This window comes from Nasonia vitripennis (assembly GCF_009193385.2).
Source record: "Nasonia vitripennis strain AsymCx chromosome 3 unlocalized genomic scaffold, Nvit_psr_1.1 chr3_random0009, whole genome shotgun sequence".
Taxonomy (NCBI): domain Eukaryota; kingdom Metazoa; phylum Arthropoda; class Insecta; order Hymenoptera; family Pteromalidae; genus Nasonia; species Nasonia vitripennis.
Window position 1 is genome coordinate 188,293 of NW_022279629.1, and position 15,414 is coordinate 203,706.

Here is a 15,414-nt window from a genome sequence, read left to right on the forward strand (position 1 = left end):
AAGCCCATGCAACTACTAATATACCAATTACGCCTAATAAACAGGAATCAAGTGAAATATCTAAAGAAGAACAAAGAGTAGCACTAGTAACACCAGGAACACCGCTGACAGCGATTAGAAAAGCAGAAGATTAGAATTTCAATAATAGTTTGAAGCAGGACATATCGTTGATAGACATCGAAGGTTTTAACGAGCAACCACAGCAAATTCACAGAGTAAATTCGAATTTAATTTTAATTTAGATAGCTTATTAGAAAACACCATGGTTTGTGAGGTGCTAAATAATCAACAACAACAAGCGCCACCGCAGTTGCGTTTATTGCTAAAATATGTAGCTAATCTTATACCAGAATTTGACGGAAAATATATGTCAGTTAATAAATATGTAGAAAAATTAAAGCATGCAAAAAACATGCAATCAAAGACTAAAAATGAAACTAAAAGGCGATGTGTACAGGGCTATGTTAAATGCAGAAGTTAATAATGTTCGAGATTTTATCAAAGCTGTGCGGCAGATTTATCCATAAACTGCTAAAATGGCAACACTTTATGGAAAAATAGCGGAAAGTTTGCAAAATCCAGTCGAAACGGTACTCAGTTTTGCTAACAGATTGCAAGAATTAGTATTGCAAGTAAAGGACAGTAAGGAAGTGGAGCATATACAGCAGAAGAAAAACAAAGATTCAAAACTAAAATAGATGCGGAAACTCTATTGGCCTTTGTAGAAGGATTACGGCAGGAAATACGTTTAGAATTAGGAGCAACGAGGGATTTAGGTGATGCTATACAAAAGGCAATAGAAGTAGAGACAAGATTAAACAGAAGAAACTTGATATTTGGCAAAGCAAATAAAGTATTTTGCAGTTTAAGGGGACCTCACCACCTTAAATTGAAAAAATGAGATATTGATTTTTTGTGTAAAAGTACCTTAAATTGTTTAAATAATCAATTAAACAATTATATTAACTCAGGCATACTGTACAAATTATCAAACAAAGTTTATAAATACCATATGTCAGGTACAATAGGTTTCCGAAGGCCAAAAATCACAATTTTCATTATTTCAGCTACCGCAGACTTACTTCAGTTTTGGGCGTCAAAGGGCACTTTTTTCTTAATAGATCTACTTTAAACACATATGTTTATGGAATGAATGTAGGAATTTAAAAAAAAAACTTTAATTTAAAAAAGTTGTCTACAATTTGATAAAAAAATTTGTTTAAATATTTAGAAAATGAAAAAAATTATGCCTACCTTGTAGACAACTTTTTTAAATAGAATTTAATAAAAATTTATATATATATATATATATATATATATATATATATATAGTTGTTTTAAGCCAAGGTGAAATTCAGCCCCCCCCCCTCTCCCCCACTCAGCCCCTCCTTAGCCCCCACTCAAAATAACGTTGAAATCAAATAACATGCTTGGAAGGCATGATGAAGGAAATGAAGCCACAACCAAGCCTGAAAAAACAACTAGACCTCTTACATAAAAATCTGATGCCAGAACTGCAAAGGTTGACCCCTCGTATGAACTGCCACGACTGGGACAGTTCCCAAAGAAGCCGAAACCGTACTGGCGGGCGAGCAAGGGTACCGCGCGCCACCACCACTAGAGCAAACTCTACTAGCATCGCTTGCGTACGTCTTACCGATGTAACGCAAACAGCCTGGCGCCGCAGCTGCAAAGTGGTATACACAATTACCGGAAAATTACGCAACGTTGGCCGAGCCTTTAACTCGGCTGACAAAGAAAGATCAGCCGTTCGTTTGGCGCAATGAACAGCAATCAGCATTCGAGACGATAAAAGCTCTTATTGCCTTGGCTCCAGTACTGCACTGATCACAGCAGCCTAAAGTGGCTATGCCATCTCTGTTAGCTAAACAGAGTTGAACAGCTCGCACCACCAGGTTTCATAGCTAAACGTGTGGTTCAAAGGCCTTAGCAATAAGTAGCCGAAGATATTATGGGCCCCTTGCCAAAGGCTGCTAAAGGCCACGAGTACGCACTTATATTCCAGGGTTTGTTTACTTGATGGATAGAGTGCGTGCCACATTGCAAAGCCAACGGCAAAGAAATACTTTCCGCACTCAAGGAGAGAGTGATTTTGAGATTCGGTGCACCCGAGGTGTTTCACTCGGATAATGGTACCAAATTCAAAAACAAGACAATAAAAGAGTACTTGGCAGAGCAACAAATCCACCACTTGTACTTACCGCCATATTACCCGCAGGTGAATCCAGTGGAGCGAATAAACCGCACTGTCAAGAAAGAAATTTCCACGTTTACTCAAGATAATCATCGAGCATGGGACGAATACCTCAACGAGATAGCGTTTTCCCTCAACACTGCAGTGCATGAATCTACGGGGACTTCGCTTGCTTGATGAATTTCGGCAAGCAGCCAAAAATGCCGAGATCTCTTAGAGGGAAAGAAGATCAAGAGGCTGTACAGCAGGGGGCTGTGGGAGCGTGGCGAAATCGCTTCGCCAAGCTGCCAGCTCTGCACGAGCGTGCAAATGACCTGTCCAGGGAGTCGCAAGATCGCCAGGCGGCATTTTTCGATGCCCGCCGAATACTGCCAACTTTCAAGGTTGGCGACGTTGTTAATAGGAGACACGTATTTTTGTCTACGGCGGAAGGCATCACGGCAAAATTGGCTCTTCCGTACATAGACCCATATACGATTACGGCATAAGTCGATTCGAATACATTCGAGCTGACTGATGAAAAAAGAAGAGTGGAAAAGCCCGTGTCGGCCAAAGAAATGAAGATCTTTTATGACAAAGACGACGTAGAGGGGGACGACGATGAGTCTCGATCACCGGGGGATGCTTAAGAGGTGAAGGCGATGAGCAACCCACCGGAAGCGTGCGAACTCGAGTCTGAACTCAAGCCAACGGACGTAGTGGCAAGAGGAAAGCGCGAGCGCGAATAACGGCCCGGTAAATATACGTCGACATCTGCGGTGTCGAAGAGAAGTGGGGGACCCGTAAACGGAGCTACCCTGAAACCCTCTTGCCGCCCGCGCGGGCGATTATTGACATCATCATAATATATTACACTGTCATCATCATAATATATTACATTGCCATCATCATAATATATTACATTAACATAATCATAATACATCACATTGACATGGGCTCGCCACAAGGAAGAATGCGCGCGGATAAATGAGCAGCAGCGCGCTGAGTATCTCCGGAAGAAGAGGAAGGAAGAGCCAAGATGCTACATCTGCGGTCACCCGGGCGTGAAACGATCGCATCAATGCTCGGAGCGAGCCGCACGCAATAAGATCTTGGCATAGATCCTACGGGACCGCAAGAAGAACTGGGGGAAAAAGAAGATGTAGAAGAAATGATTGCTGAAGGAAATAAAGAGTACCTCGTTCCCCCTATATCCTGTGTGTTCTTAATTGACTACCAGATATCTCGTTTCACTGTATCCAAGCATTTCATTCTTTCGCATGATCGCGCGACGGTACACAGTGTACCAAAATCCGATTTTTATGGCCAGAATTCGTTCGACAAGCCAAATCACAATCATTCTTAATGAAAGAAAAATGCAAAATACTTCTACGATAATTTCCGTTCATGTAAAACTACTTATATTCGATAACGCGTTACATACCCTATAAGAAAAATAGAAAAAGTTACAGCATTAGTTTGATAATCTATAAGGTCTTTAAGACTCCTTCAAGTTTCTAAAATGCCAATTAAGTGATGGTGGTTTATAAATTAAGGATCTAAAATTTATATTTTATCAGTTTAGAGTTCAGAGATCCAAAATCAGCAAGTACATATTCTTCTTTTTCTTCTTTTGCTTCCTCCTAAAGGAAGCTTTGTAATAGTAAAATTTTGAGTTTTATCAAAACTTCTAAAAAATACTTTTTGGTCCGTTAGAAGTTCAAATTAAGTGTTTTTAGAAAATGTCCGTATGGATGTGTGTGTGTGTGTTTTATGTAGCGTAGGCAGAGCAAGCTCTGCACAAGTGGTCCTCCGACACCGGATCTCCACAGGTACTATAGTTTAACAATACTTCCGTGGGGCCCGTTAACTAGCCTTTTTTGGCTTCTCCTTTGAAGTTTGACATTTCCGCACATCCCCCATCCACCAAGGTGATTAGGGGTTCAGGATCAATCTCGCCTTCTTCATTCTGCATCGTCCTGCAGTCTTAATCGTTCTGCATCGTCCAGCCGTCTGTTTCCTGCCGCATCGTTCAGTCGTCTACTTCGAGCGGCATCGACCGGCCATCCTCTGGACAGACTTAACCCCGACACCTACGTTTCACTGCATCGGGTGAGAGAGTCTGGGCTCAACTTAGTTACCTGCGTTCCTCAGCATCGGTCTGAGGAGCACTTAGAGGTACTCAACCCTAGCTCCTACGTTCCTCTGCATCGGGCAAGGGAGTGAGAGCTCAACTCTGTGACCTACGTTCCTCTGCATCAGTCCGAGAAGCGTTTTGTATCTATTACCTTGTGGCCTTCGTCTAGCAACAGTTTTACTCAGCTGTTTCGTTTTGTCCTTTCCTTCTATTCTCTTAGTCATTTCTAACCTTTTTGAAAATAGTCCTTACGTAGTTTTTTACTGCGCATCAGCCATCTTTCACCCACCCTAGTCTGAAGGTACTGCTCGAGTCCCTCTCGTTCCATTTCGCATCGCGAACAGTTGCAGAAGACATGTTCCGCATCTTCGTTTGCTTCCAAACATACTGGGCTATTTGGATTATCCTCTATCTTAAAGCGGTGTAGGTAGGCTCGAAAGCACCTATGTCCGCTCAAAAACTGCGTAAGGTAGTAATTCACTTCCCCGTGTCGTCTATTGGTGCAGCCAACAATACATGGTATGAGGCGGTGCGTCCATCGCCCATTTCCACTGGAGTCCCATCGTATTTGTTACTCAGCTAGGGTTCTTTGTTCCTTTGCGGATTTCCAAACTTCCTCTTGAGTATTGTTACCACGCCGGTTTTCTTTCGTTCTGTTGCTAGGAGGTCAATAGGCGGCATACTTGAAATAACGCACACTGCATCTTCTGATACTGTTCGGTAAACAAAGCGACCTGCAATGCACTTCTCCTATAAACTGTTGACAGCTTTCGTGCATAGGACTTTACCAACATAGCGTACGCCCATATTGGGGCACCATATAACATAATTGATGTAGTTACACTGGCTAGGAGTAACCTTCGATCCTGCGTTGACCCACCTACATTTGGCATTAGTCGCGATAGTGGAGCACTGACTTTTGCTGCCTTATTGCTCGCCCTCTCGAGATGCTGCTTAAAAGTTAGTCTGGCGTCTATGGTGATTCCCGGGTACTTAATGGTCGGCTGAGAGTTTATTTCGTGTCTGTCCACTAACAGCGTTATTGTCTCTATTTTTTTCTACTGGATATAAGAATAGCCTCCGTTTAATGGCTAGCAAGCTCAAGTCCAGTCTGCTTTAGCCAATCGTGGATTATACTTACTGCCTTGTTAGCGATTTGTCACCTCTTCCTTTTGCTTTGCTACTACCACTACTGCAATCATCTGCAAACCCTACAACTGTTGCACCTTCGGGTAGCTCTAGCCTAAGTACGCCATCGTACATGATGTTCCACAATAGTGGGCCGAGCACTGACCCTTGTGGGACCTCTCCGGTTACTTGATAGGTTTTCGTGCCGCTCTCTGTGTCATACAAAAGGGTTCTGTCTTTCAGGTAGTCAGACATAATCATTCTTATATATGCGGGTACCTCTTTTTTCCGTAGTGCCTCCTGTATCTTGCCCCAGCTAGCTGAGTTAAACGCATTTTAAACATCCAGTGTAATAATAGCACAGTACTTCTTGGATCCTCCTTTCCATCTTTTTCCTTCGGTTGCAGCTCTAGCGGTGTCAACTACTAAACTTAATGGCATCAAGAGTGGAGCGTTTTTTTCCTGGAGCCGTATTGATTGATATTCCGCAAGTCCGCCAGGTTTTTCAATGACTTGGTCCATTCTAACGCCGATTATGCGCTCTAAGATCTTGCCCGAGGTGTCCAGCATGCAGAGTGGTCTGTATGAGGAAGCTTCTCCAGGTGGCTTATCTCTTTTCGGTAGTAGCACTAGGCGTTGCTTCTTCTACTAGTCCACAAACACATCATATACCTCGTTTCAATGCAATATTAGGTATGCTATCCAGGCCTGGAACCTTGTTGTTCCCAATTCTTTTGCATGCAGCCAGTAATTTCTCTGTGGTGATTTCTGGAATAGTTTCGTCATTCACCTCCACTTCAGAAATAGCTGTTACTTCCAGTTGAAGGGGAAACAGTGTAATCACAATACGATCCAGCAATTCCGGGCTATTAGGAGGGGGGATATAACTTCCCTTTATCTTCTTCATTACCGCTTAGTACGGTCGCTCCCAGGGGTCCAGCTCAACCTCGTCCTGTAACTCTTTCAGGCACCGTCGTTTATTCTCTCGAATTTTCCTCTTGAGTATCCGTTTAGCATTCTTCATTTCTTTATTTAGGGCGTCTACTATTTCTTTACCACGACCAGTTTTGTAGTATTTCTTCCTAGCCCGCTGTTCCCGTCTTCTGTTTCGATGACACTCTTTGTGGGCCGCGTTGATTTCTTTATCCCACCAGTATACTGGCAGTCGTCTATTGTTGGGAGTTCTCCTTGGCATTGTTGCGTCGCAGGCTCGGCTAATATTTCCCATTACCTGCTCGACCTTATCATTCGCAGATCCAGACAGCTGTATTTCTTCTAGAGCCAGCAGGAATGTCTCCCTATCATAATCCTTTGTTTTCCAGCCGACTCTTTTTGTCGTTGCCCTCTCATAAGATCTCTGTTTTAATATTCTTATCTCCATTATTATCGCTTGGTGGTCACTGTTTGTGTAATGACCGTCCACGATCTAACTGAGCCAATCAGGCAGCTGCTGACAAACGTGAGATCTATGATGAAGCCTGCGTCTCCTCTTTGAAATGTGTAAGGACATCCCTGGTTAACTAAGACCAAGTCAAGGAGGGTGAATGCTTCCAATTGCGCTTGTCCTCTTTCGTTTCTTCCTTTGGCTGCCCCACTCTACTGCCCAGGGGTTGAAATCGCCTGCTATCAGTACCGGTTTTCTTCCTACAGCATTCTGTACTATTTGGTCCAACAGTTGTCTGAATTGTTCTATTGACGTGTTGGGTGAAGCATAGCAGCTGTAAATGTGTACGTCTGCGACCTTAGCGCGTACGAATCCTTCATTACGTCTTGTTATTTTTTCCTGGAAAGTGGCGTCTCCGCATGCCCATATCGCTATGTCGATTCCTGTCTCGCGGACATACTGGCTCAGTAGGTCCTGTGCAGTCACGCAGTGATTCATATTCAACTGCACTATTTTCATTTTCTTCGTCTGTCAGTGGCTTCTACTGTAGCTCGGTAAACTGGACATGCATAGCTACCAGCTGCGTGTTCACTCTCCCCCCCTGTGCCTCCTTTGCAGAGTACACAGTTGGGTTGGTTCTTACACTCCTTTGCTTTGTGCCCATCTTTTCCACATTTTAAGCAAAGCTTACTTCTGTCTTCAGTTACTGTGCACTTTCTACCGATATGGCCAAAACCTAGACATATATAACACCTAAGCGGCTCGTTGTTGTGGTTAGCCACCCGGATCCTTCAGTTGACCCATCCTATTCTAATCTTCTGTAGCTTAGTGATCTTAGCCGCTATCTGTGCTGTACTGGTATTACTGCAATCTGCGTGTCACCATACGTCTTTCGCAGAGATCGTATCGTAAAGATTTCTATGATGTTCTCGCCAATTTCCTTCTGTAGTGCTTCTAGTACCTCCTCTTTTGAGGTAAGCATGTCCAGATCTCTCACTTCAATAGTTTCTTCTTACTGGAGTGCTTCTGTTGTGGCGCATTCCACTAGTATCGCTTTAACTGTTTCTTGGAAGTCCGAGGTTTTGACTTCTTTTGTGCGTTTGAGCTCTATCAGAAGATCGCCTGCAACTATTTTGCGTATTTTATTTACGCATTCCCCAGTGTGTTAAGTGACGAAGCCGCTTTTATTTCGGACAAAATATCTGCATAGCTCTTTGTCGTGGAATGGCTTTAGTCGTGGTGTAAAACGACGCAATTACGAGTCACAGCAACCCTAAGAAAATCAAGTCCGATAGAGGCCATGCCCGAGGCAGATCACGGGGGAAAGGTAGACAAAATAGACAAAACAACAATAATTCTACCAAAACCTCCGAATCTGGTGAGTGCACAGGTCTGTATGTAGACAGTACACTTCTTAACGCGGAAGAAAGCGATAAAAACCGACTGGTTAGATTTCTGGCGGACTCTGGTGCTACAGAGCACATAACTAATTCTAAATTAATTTTTAAAACGTTTGATAATACTAAAAGGCTCGATATTAAATGTGCAAATGACAATGATTCAGCGATTATAAAATCGGAGGGAGTAGGTAACATATCTGGTTACACCAAAAATAATGACTTTTTAAGCTTGAAAAATGTAATCTATGCTAAGTCATTGTCGGAAAATTTGCTATCACTGAGGAAATTTGTTGATAAGGGCTTAGGTATCTACTTGGATAACAAGAAAATTGATATATTTGATCCGATGTCAAAAACGATTTTTGTCTCTGGGATATATGAGCAACCTTATTGGGTAATAGAGTTAGAAACAAATAACTCGGATAAAAATGAAAATAATAATGTAAATAAGGTTGTTGCATATATAACCACAAGGCGTCGTGAATATCCAACTGTAAGTGTTGCGCCCAATAAGGAGAGCGAATCCGCAACCAAAGATAACTCGTGAACAACACAAGCTTGAAAGTACAGAGATTGATAAAAATAATACGCTTGATGAACCGATGCAAATTGACACTGAATTAGACGTAGAAGTAAACACAGATAGCAACGAGCTATGCTCCAGCTATTCAAATTTTGGGAATACGCTAAAAGATAGAAAAATAAGTAAATTAACTGAATCAATTGATTTAGAAAGTATAGATTGTGAATCTAATATCGGTAAAATCAATAACTTGTTTTACACTAATAAAGCTATGCTATGGCATGTCAGATTGGGACACGCTTCGTTGAAAAAGTTGAAAGAATTCCAAAGAAAGTTTCCAAATTTGAAAAACTTGAAGGAAATTAAGTTCGATGATTCTGTACTTGATTGCGAAGTTTGTATTGTGTCAAAATTCAACAAGCTACCTTTCAGTTCGTCTAGACAGAGAGCGAGTAAACCTCTGCAAATTGTTCACGCAGACACAATGGGACCGATCAGTCCAGCTACACATCCCAAGAAATACAGATTCATACCTGTATTTATCGATGATTATTCACGACTTGCGATGGCGTATTCAATGAAACAGAAAAGCGAAACGGGTTATTGCCTTGAATCTTTCATTAAAAGATCGAGAAATTTATTAGGATCTAACTCTAAGTTCTGTTACCTTAGATGTGACCAGGGTACAGAATTTACAGGAGGGTATACACAGGAAGTTCTAGATAAGTTCGAAGCAGAGCTACAGTTAGCTAGCCCAGATACACCTGAGCATAATGGAGTGGCTGAACGTTTTAATCAGACCACCCAAAATCTCACGAGAGCTTTAATGTACGATACACGCTTACCTGAGAATATGTGGGACCTTGCCCTGAATGCAGCCGTCTATTTCTATAATAGGACGCCTCATAGCTCGAATGAAATGGTATCGCCCTTACAAATGTTCAAACCAGACTTCAAGCTCAACCTGGAACAACTAAAGCGTTTTGGTTGTATAGCTTATATCAAAGTACAAAGGAAAACAGGACCTAAGTTTGATCAGCTGGGAAAACGAGTAGTATTGATAGGCTACAAACCAACTGGATATTTATTTTTGAAACCAGAAGAAGGAAAATACTACGAAAGCAGAGATGTTCGATTCAATGAAAAGCTCGTGTTTGGAGACAAATACAATAAAAAGAGCATTAAGGATTGGGCTAATCCAATGGAAGAAATAAATAGAGAAACATGGCTTGTTAAGTTCGATGGATGATGAATTTTGATCTCTGAAACGGAGGGAGAAAAACAGCGAAGAGGTTGAAAAACACCCAAGCAAAGTAAAAGAAGTCGAATGTCCATCAGAGTCACAGGTACTTGGATCCGAATTAAACTTGCTGGAAAACGATGAACTGAATGCGTTCATAGTAACTGTGGAGAATGATCCGAATTCCTACAGAGAAGCCATGAGTACAAAAAACAAGCTTGAATGGCAGAAGGCTATTAGGAGCGAATTAGACTCAATGAAGTAGAACAAAGTCTGGACACTTGTAGACAGACCTGTGATTCAAGGAGGAAAAAGACCTAACATAATTGACTCAAGATGGGTTCTAAAAATAAAAGTTGGATTGAATAATGACAACAAGTACAAAGCTCGACTTGTGATAAGGGGTTTCAAAGATCAAAACCATTATAAATTAATGGAAACATATGCACCTGTTTCTCGGCTACCTCTGATTAGATCAGTTCTAGCAATCATAAATAAGTTTGATCTCGAAGTAAGACAGCTTGATATTAAAACAGCTTTTCTGAATGGAACAATCGACAGTGAAATATACATGGAAATACCTGAGGGTATTGACGTTTCACCTGAAATCAGACAAAATAAAGTCTGTAAAATTCATCGTGCTTTGTACGGTTTGAAAATAAGTCCGAAAAGATGGTATGAAAAATTTACAGAAGTTGTAATAAAACTAGGACTAAAGTCTCATGATTCAGAGTCCTGTCTCTTTACTTGGAGCAACAATGAAAAATATCTGATAATGTTGCTGTATGTTGATGATATACTGATAGCCAGTAATGGCACACAAAAGCTGGATGAAATTACGTCAAAACTTAAGTTGGAATTCGAAATGTCTGATATGGGAGAGCCCAAGAGTTTCCTTGTCATTGAAATAAGTCGTGACAAGCAAAATCAAACGATGACTCTGACCTAGAAAATTACATTGATAAAATGCTGAAACGTTTTGGATATAGTGAAATGCATCCTCAGAGAACGCCAATGGTGACAAACCAAGTGTCAAACCGAGAAAGGCGAGAAAGAGAGGAAAGCGAAGATCAGCTCGAAAATACTCTGAACAAAACGAACGGTCCTTATAGAGAGATTTAGGTTAGGTAGGTTCTCTCTTGTATCTTGCTAACACTGTACGTCCCGACATAGCATATGCGGTGAATGTGTTAAGCAGACACCAAATCAATCCCACTGATGAGGAGTGGAAAATGGTGAAACGAGTTTGCAGATACTTGAAACACACCAGAAGTCTAGGTCTTAAGTTTGGAGGAAAGCTTGATAACTTACAAGGTTTTTCAGATGCCAGTTTTGCTGACTGCAAAGGCTCCATTACAACGAGTGGTTTTGTAATCAAGCTCTATGGTGACACAGTAGCGTGGAAAATCCATAGACAGAAATTCGTAGCTTTATCGACCTGTCAAGCTGAGTATGTAGCAATGAGCGAAGCTAGTCAGGAGATGGTATCTCTACAAAACTCGTTAAGCTTGATTCTGAGAAACTCCTTCTTGCCCATGACTCTTTGGTGCGATAATAAAGCTGCTGAGGCTAGTACTCAAGTAAGCAGTACAAGCAAACTCAGACATATGACTGTAGTTAGAGAACACTTTGTTCGAGAGTGCGTAGCCAGAAATCTAATCAAAGTCAGTTGGATCGCATCAAAAGATCAAATAGCAGATATATTCACAAAGGCGTTACCTTTTGAATTACATGCTAAACTAACTAAATTGCTTTTAAACTATTATTTAAAATATTAACATTTGTTTGCTTCTTTTCAGACGCTAAACCGTAATGCTGGACGACCTCGTTGAAATCTGCTCGGGAGGGAGTGTTGAGAATAAACGAGCAGTGTTTTATATGAAAATAGGTGTTATTTATTTTCCCAAGTCACGCCAGGCCTAGTATAGGTCCAACATGTTTTTTCAGCTTGGTTATCTGCTCCTTTGTTTCCTCTACTTCTATCCTGTAAAGTAGTTGGTACTTCCTCCGTTGTACCCGCCTTCCGGGATCTGAGGCTTGGGGTCGTCTGGGTTTCCCTCCCCTGTGTTCCCGTGCGCTGACATTGCAGTAAGTTATCTTCTGCGATGCAGAGATTCTCATAGCTCGCTCTTATGGTTCGGGCAAGGTCTTTAATTTGCCTGTGCACATTGTGTCTGCCCCTGACATACTCCATCAGTTCATCGATTCTGCTGCCAAGGCGATCCAAGTGCGCATTCCTTTGCGTTATGCATGCGGCTAACAATTCCTTAATCGTGATAGGTGAAACAGCCTCTTCATTCGCACCTCTTTCGATGACACTTGGTTCTTTCAGTTGCCTGAAGAACAGTGTGGTCACTACCCGGTGTAATAGTTCCAGGCATTTTGGAGGGGATACGTTGCTTCCTTTAATCTTCTTCATTACTACTTTCGCGCTGGGTCTCTGCTCTGATTTTCTTACCTCTATTAGTATGGCCTAGTGATCACTATTTATCTAGTGTTCACTCACGATCCACTTGTCAATTGAGCCAATAAGGCAACTACTAACAAAGGTCAGGTCTACAGTAGAACCTGCGTCTCCTCTTCTAAAGGTGTTAGTGCTACCCTGATTAACTAACACTAAGTCCAGGAGAGCAGATGCTTCTAGCAGTACTCGTCCTCTTTGGTTAGTCCTTTGACCATGCGTTAAAATCGCCTGCGATAATTATTGGCTTTCTTCCCGCAATATCCTGCACGAGTCGATCTAACTGCCGTTCGAACTGTTCGATCGGTGCGTTAGGCGAAGCATAGCAGCTGTATACGTGTATTCCTGCTATCTTTGCACGAACAAATCCTTCCTCGCTGGTCAACATTTTTTTCTGGAATGACACGTTCCCACATGCCCAGATCGCTGCTCTACCAGTGTCGTCTGTTTTCCACGATGTCTCGTTCAGAGCCCTGTATGGTTCACATATAATGTATACGTCGACCTCCGTCTCATGAACGTACTGGTTAAGAAAATCCTGTGCTATCTCGCAGTGATTCAAGTTCATCTGCACTTCTTTATCTTCTTCATTATCTTCATTATCTTCGTTTCTTCAACTTCTCTACTGCCGCTCGGTATACTGGGCATACTTCTGCATACTACCCAGCCTATCCTGATTTTCTGCTTTGCGATCATCTGCTGAGCCATTTTTGCTGGCATTTGAATGACCGCCGTCTGCATATCGCCATATGTCTTGCGCACAGACTTTACTGCCGTTTCCTCCACTGCATTTGAGCCACTATCTCAAAACTCTCTCCGTAGCGCTTCAGCGATGTCCTTCTTAGTGGTTAGAACATCTTGATCCTTTACTTCAAAGACCTCTACGTGACACCCTCGTCTAGCACTTCTTGCACCGGTTGTCGAAGTTCCGTTGCCCTCCCTTCCGAAGTGCGTTAGAGTTCAAAAAGTAGGTCACCAACCGCCGTTTCGCGTATACTATTAACGCTATCCCCTAGCATCTTTAGTTTTGGGTCTGCTTTCATCTTTCGCAAGTTATCAGAGTAGGTCTTCCTGTCGGTAGCTTTTATGATTAGAGCCTCAGGTCGGGTTGGCCTTGCCCTTGGCGGCTTAGATTTTCTAGTGCCTTTCTGATCTACAACACCATTGTTAATCTTATCGTCTTCGTTTTTCTTTTTCTTCTTTTTCTTTCTTGTTTCCACCCTCTGCCAGGGTGGTAATGTCCCTGTTGTGGGCGATGGGCACTGAGTAGTGCTGAAAGTCGTCGCTAGTGACGCACTCTGTCCATGCTTTGGCGTCTTGTCCTCTTCTTTTCTTTTCTTATTGGTCTCGTTCTGTGTAGGAGACCGTTCCTTCCTCTTCCTTGGCGTTTCTACCTCCCGTTTTTCTTCTGAGGTCAGCGAGGTCCGTGAGCTATTTGTCATCATCAGTCCAAAGCTAGACTTGGTCTTGCTCGACGCTTCTCGTACGCTGATGAGCCGTTTCCAGAAAGATATGACCTCCCTCATGTCATTCTTAACACTCTTGTGAATGTTTTTGGCTGGACCTACTACAGCATCCATTTTGTCTAGATGGTTCCAAATCTTGTCCATCAACTCTTTTTCTGCACGATCTGCTGTCTGAATTTTAGACTATACCTCGTGCCTGTATCATACCATTCCCCTGTTTATGACTCCATCAAATCCTGATGCGTCATTTGAGGCTAATTTTCCTTTGAGGGTTGAGTGACCGAGTGATCCGATCGGATCCAACTTCAGGAGTGGGCTGTAAAGCTAGACCCGATTGGGGCAGCGTTATAATTAACTCACTGTCCATGATTGATTTATATTCGGGGTTTCTTCCCTTATCCTATATCCTAGGAAGGAGCCCTTTAACAAGGTGCTGTCATCCGGGCCAGATGAGCCTCGGTTATTTTAACGAGGTTGCTACTCCTCCCCCTCCTCCTTCCCCACCTTTATGGGGCCCCGGGTTTAGGACCGGCGTAGTGGAGTTTTGTGTGTGTGTGTGTATACCGTAATATTTCTGGAACTACTCCCTCAATATCAATAAAATTTGACATGCATATTTTTTGTATTCTAAATCCGGAAAAAAGAATTATTTTTTTATTTTTTATGGCCATTTTTTGATTTTTGAAAAACACTATTTTGCTTTTTTTTCAATCATCCCATTGTTACAAACAATTCAGCTATAATACATTTGAAAGAGAATGAAATCACCTACTTTTCCTTGTTTAGTCTTCGGGATCGACCGCTTTGTTCGACAAATAAAAAAAGGTGATTTTTTTTAAATTCATATCTCTGAAACTAAAGTTCATAACCTCGCGAAAAAAATTATATCGATGGGTCACGTGTCAAACTATATCCCATTAAAATTTCAAGTGATTTGACTACTTATTTTTTCAGTAATAAATCGAAAACTGAAAAAAATTAGTTTTTTCGTTTCTCGATTACGGACGCACAAACTTGAGATTTCGGAAAAAGTAGATATTTCATATGTTTTAGCTAAGTTTATTGCACAGCTTTCAAACCCCTATGGTTCGTAAGATATCAAGGTTTCAATTTTTTTTTGAAATTTTTTTAATTCCCTATATCTCTAAAACAATGTAGTCAAATGCTTCAAAATTTTATTTGGTGATTCACCATCTGCTGCTAAAATTTTAAACAATTTCGTCCAGCGGTTTTCAAGAGCTAAAATGTAAAAATCGTTTTCTCGAAAATTGCGCGATCGACCCTATCTAATGAATAGCCTGTTGTTTTGATGGTTAGGTTGATTAGGAACACATGTAAACATGCATGAATTTCCGTGAAAAAAAATGACGGCAGTGTTCGTATTTTATAATAAAAAACCAGAGGGGTCTGCAATCTTTTGGACAATGAACCATCCAAAACTTATATTAAATTATGTATCATAAACCGCCTCATACATTAGC

The 15,414-nt window shown here is 41.6% G+C and overlaps 1 protein-coding gene across 1 annotated transcript; it reads left to right on the forward strand.

Moving 5' to 3' along the window:
* Window positions 1-1,442: 1,442 nt before the first annotated feature.
* Window positions 1,443-2,392, forward strand: LOC116416843. Its single transcript, XM_031927026.1, has 2 exons — window positions 1,443-1,533; window positions 2,049-2,392. The coding sequence occupies exons 1-2, from the start codon at window positions 1,443-1,445 to the stop codon at window positions 2,390-2,392; spliced, it is 435 nt and encodes a 144-aa protein (XP_031782886.1).
* The last annotated feature ends 13,022 nt before the right edge of the window (window positions 2,393-15,414 follow it).

What these genes read in the sequence shown, in the direction of transcription:
- LOC116416843 (XM_031927026.1), top strand. Translation starts at nt 1,443, where the DNA reads ATGAAGGAAATGAAGCCACAACCAAGCCTGAAAAAACAACTAGACCTC. An exon ending in ACTGCAAAGGTTGACCCCTC is followed by an intron (nt 1,534 to 2,048) that starts GTATGAACTGCC and finishes CTTGATGGATAG; the next exon opens with AGTGCGTGCCACATTGCAAA.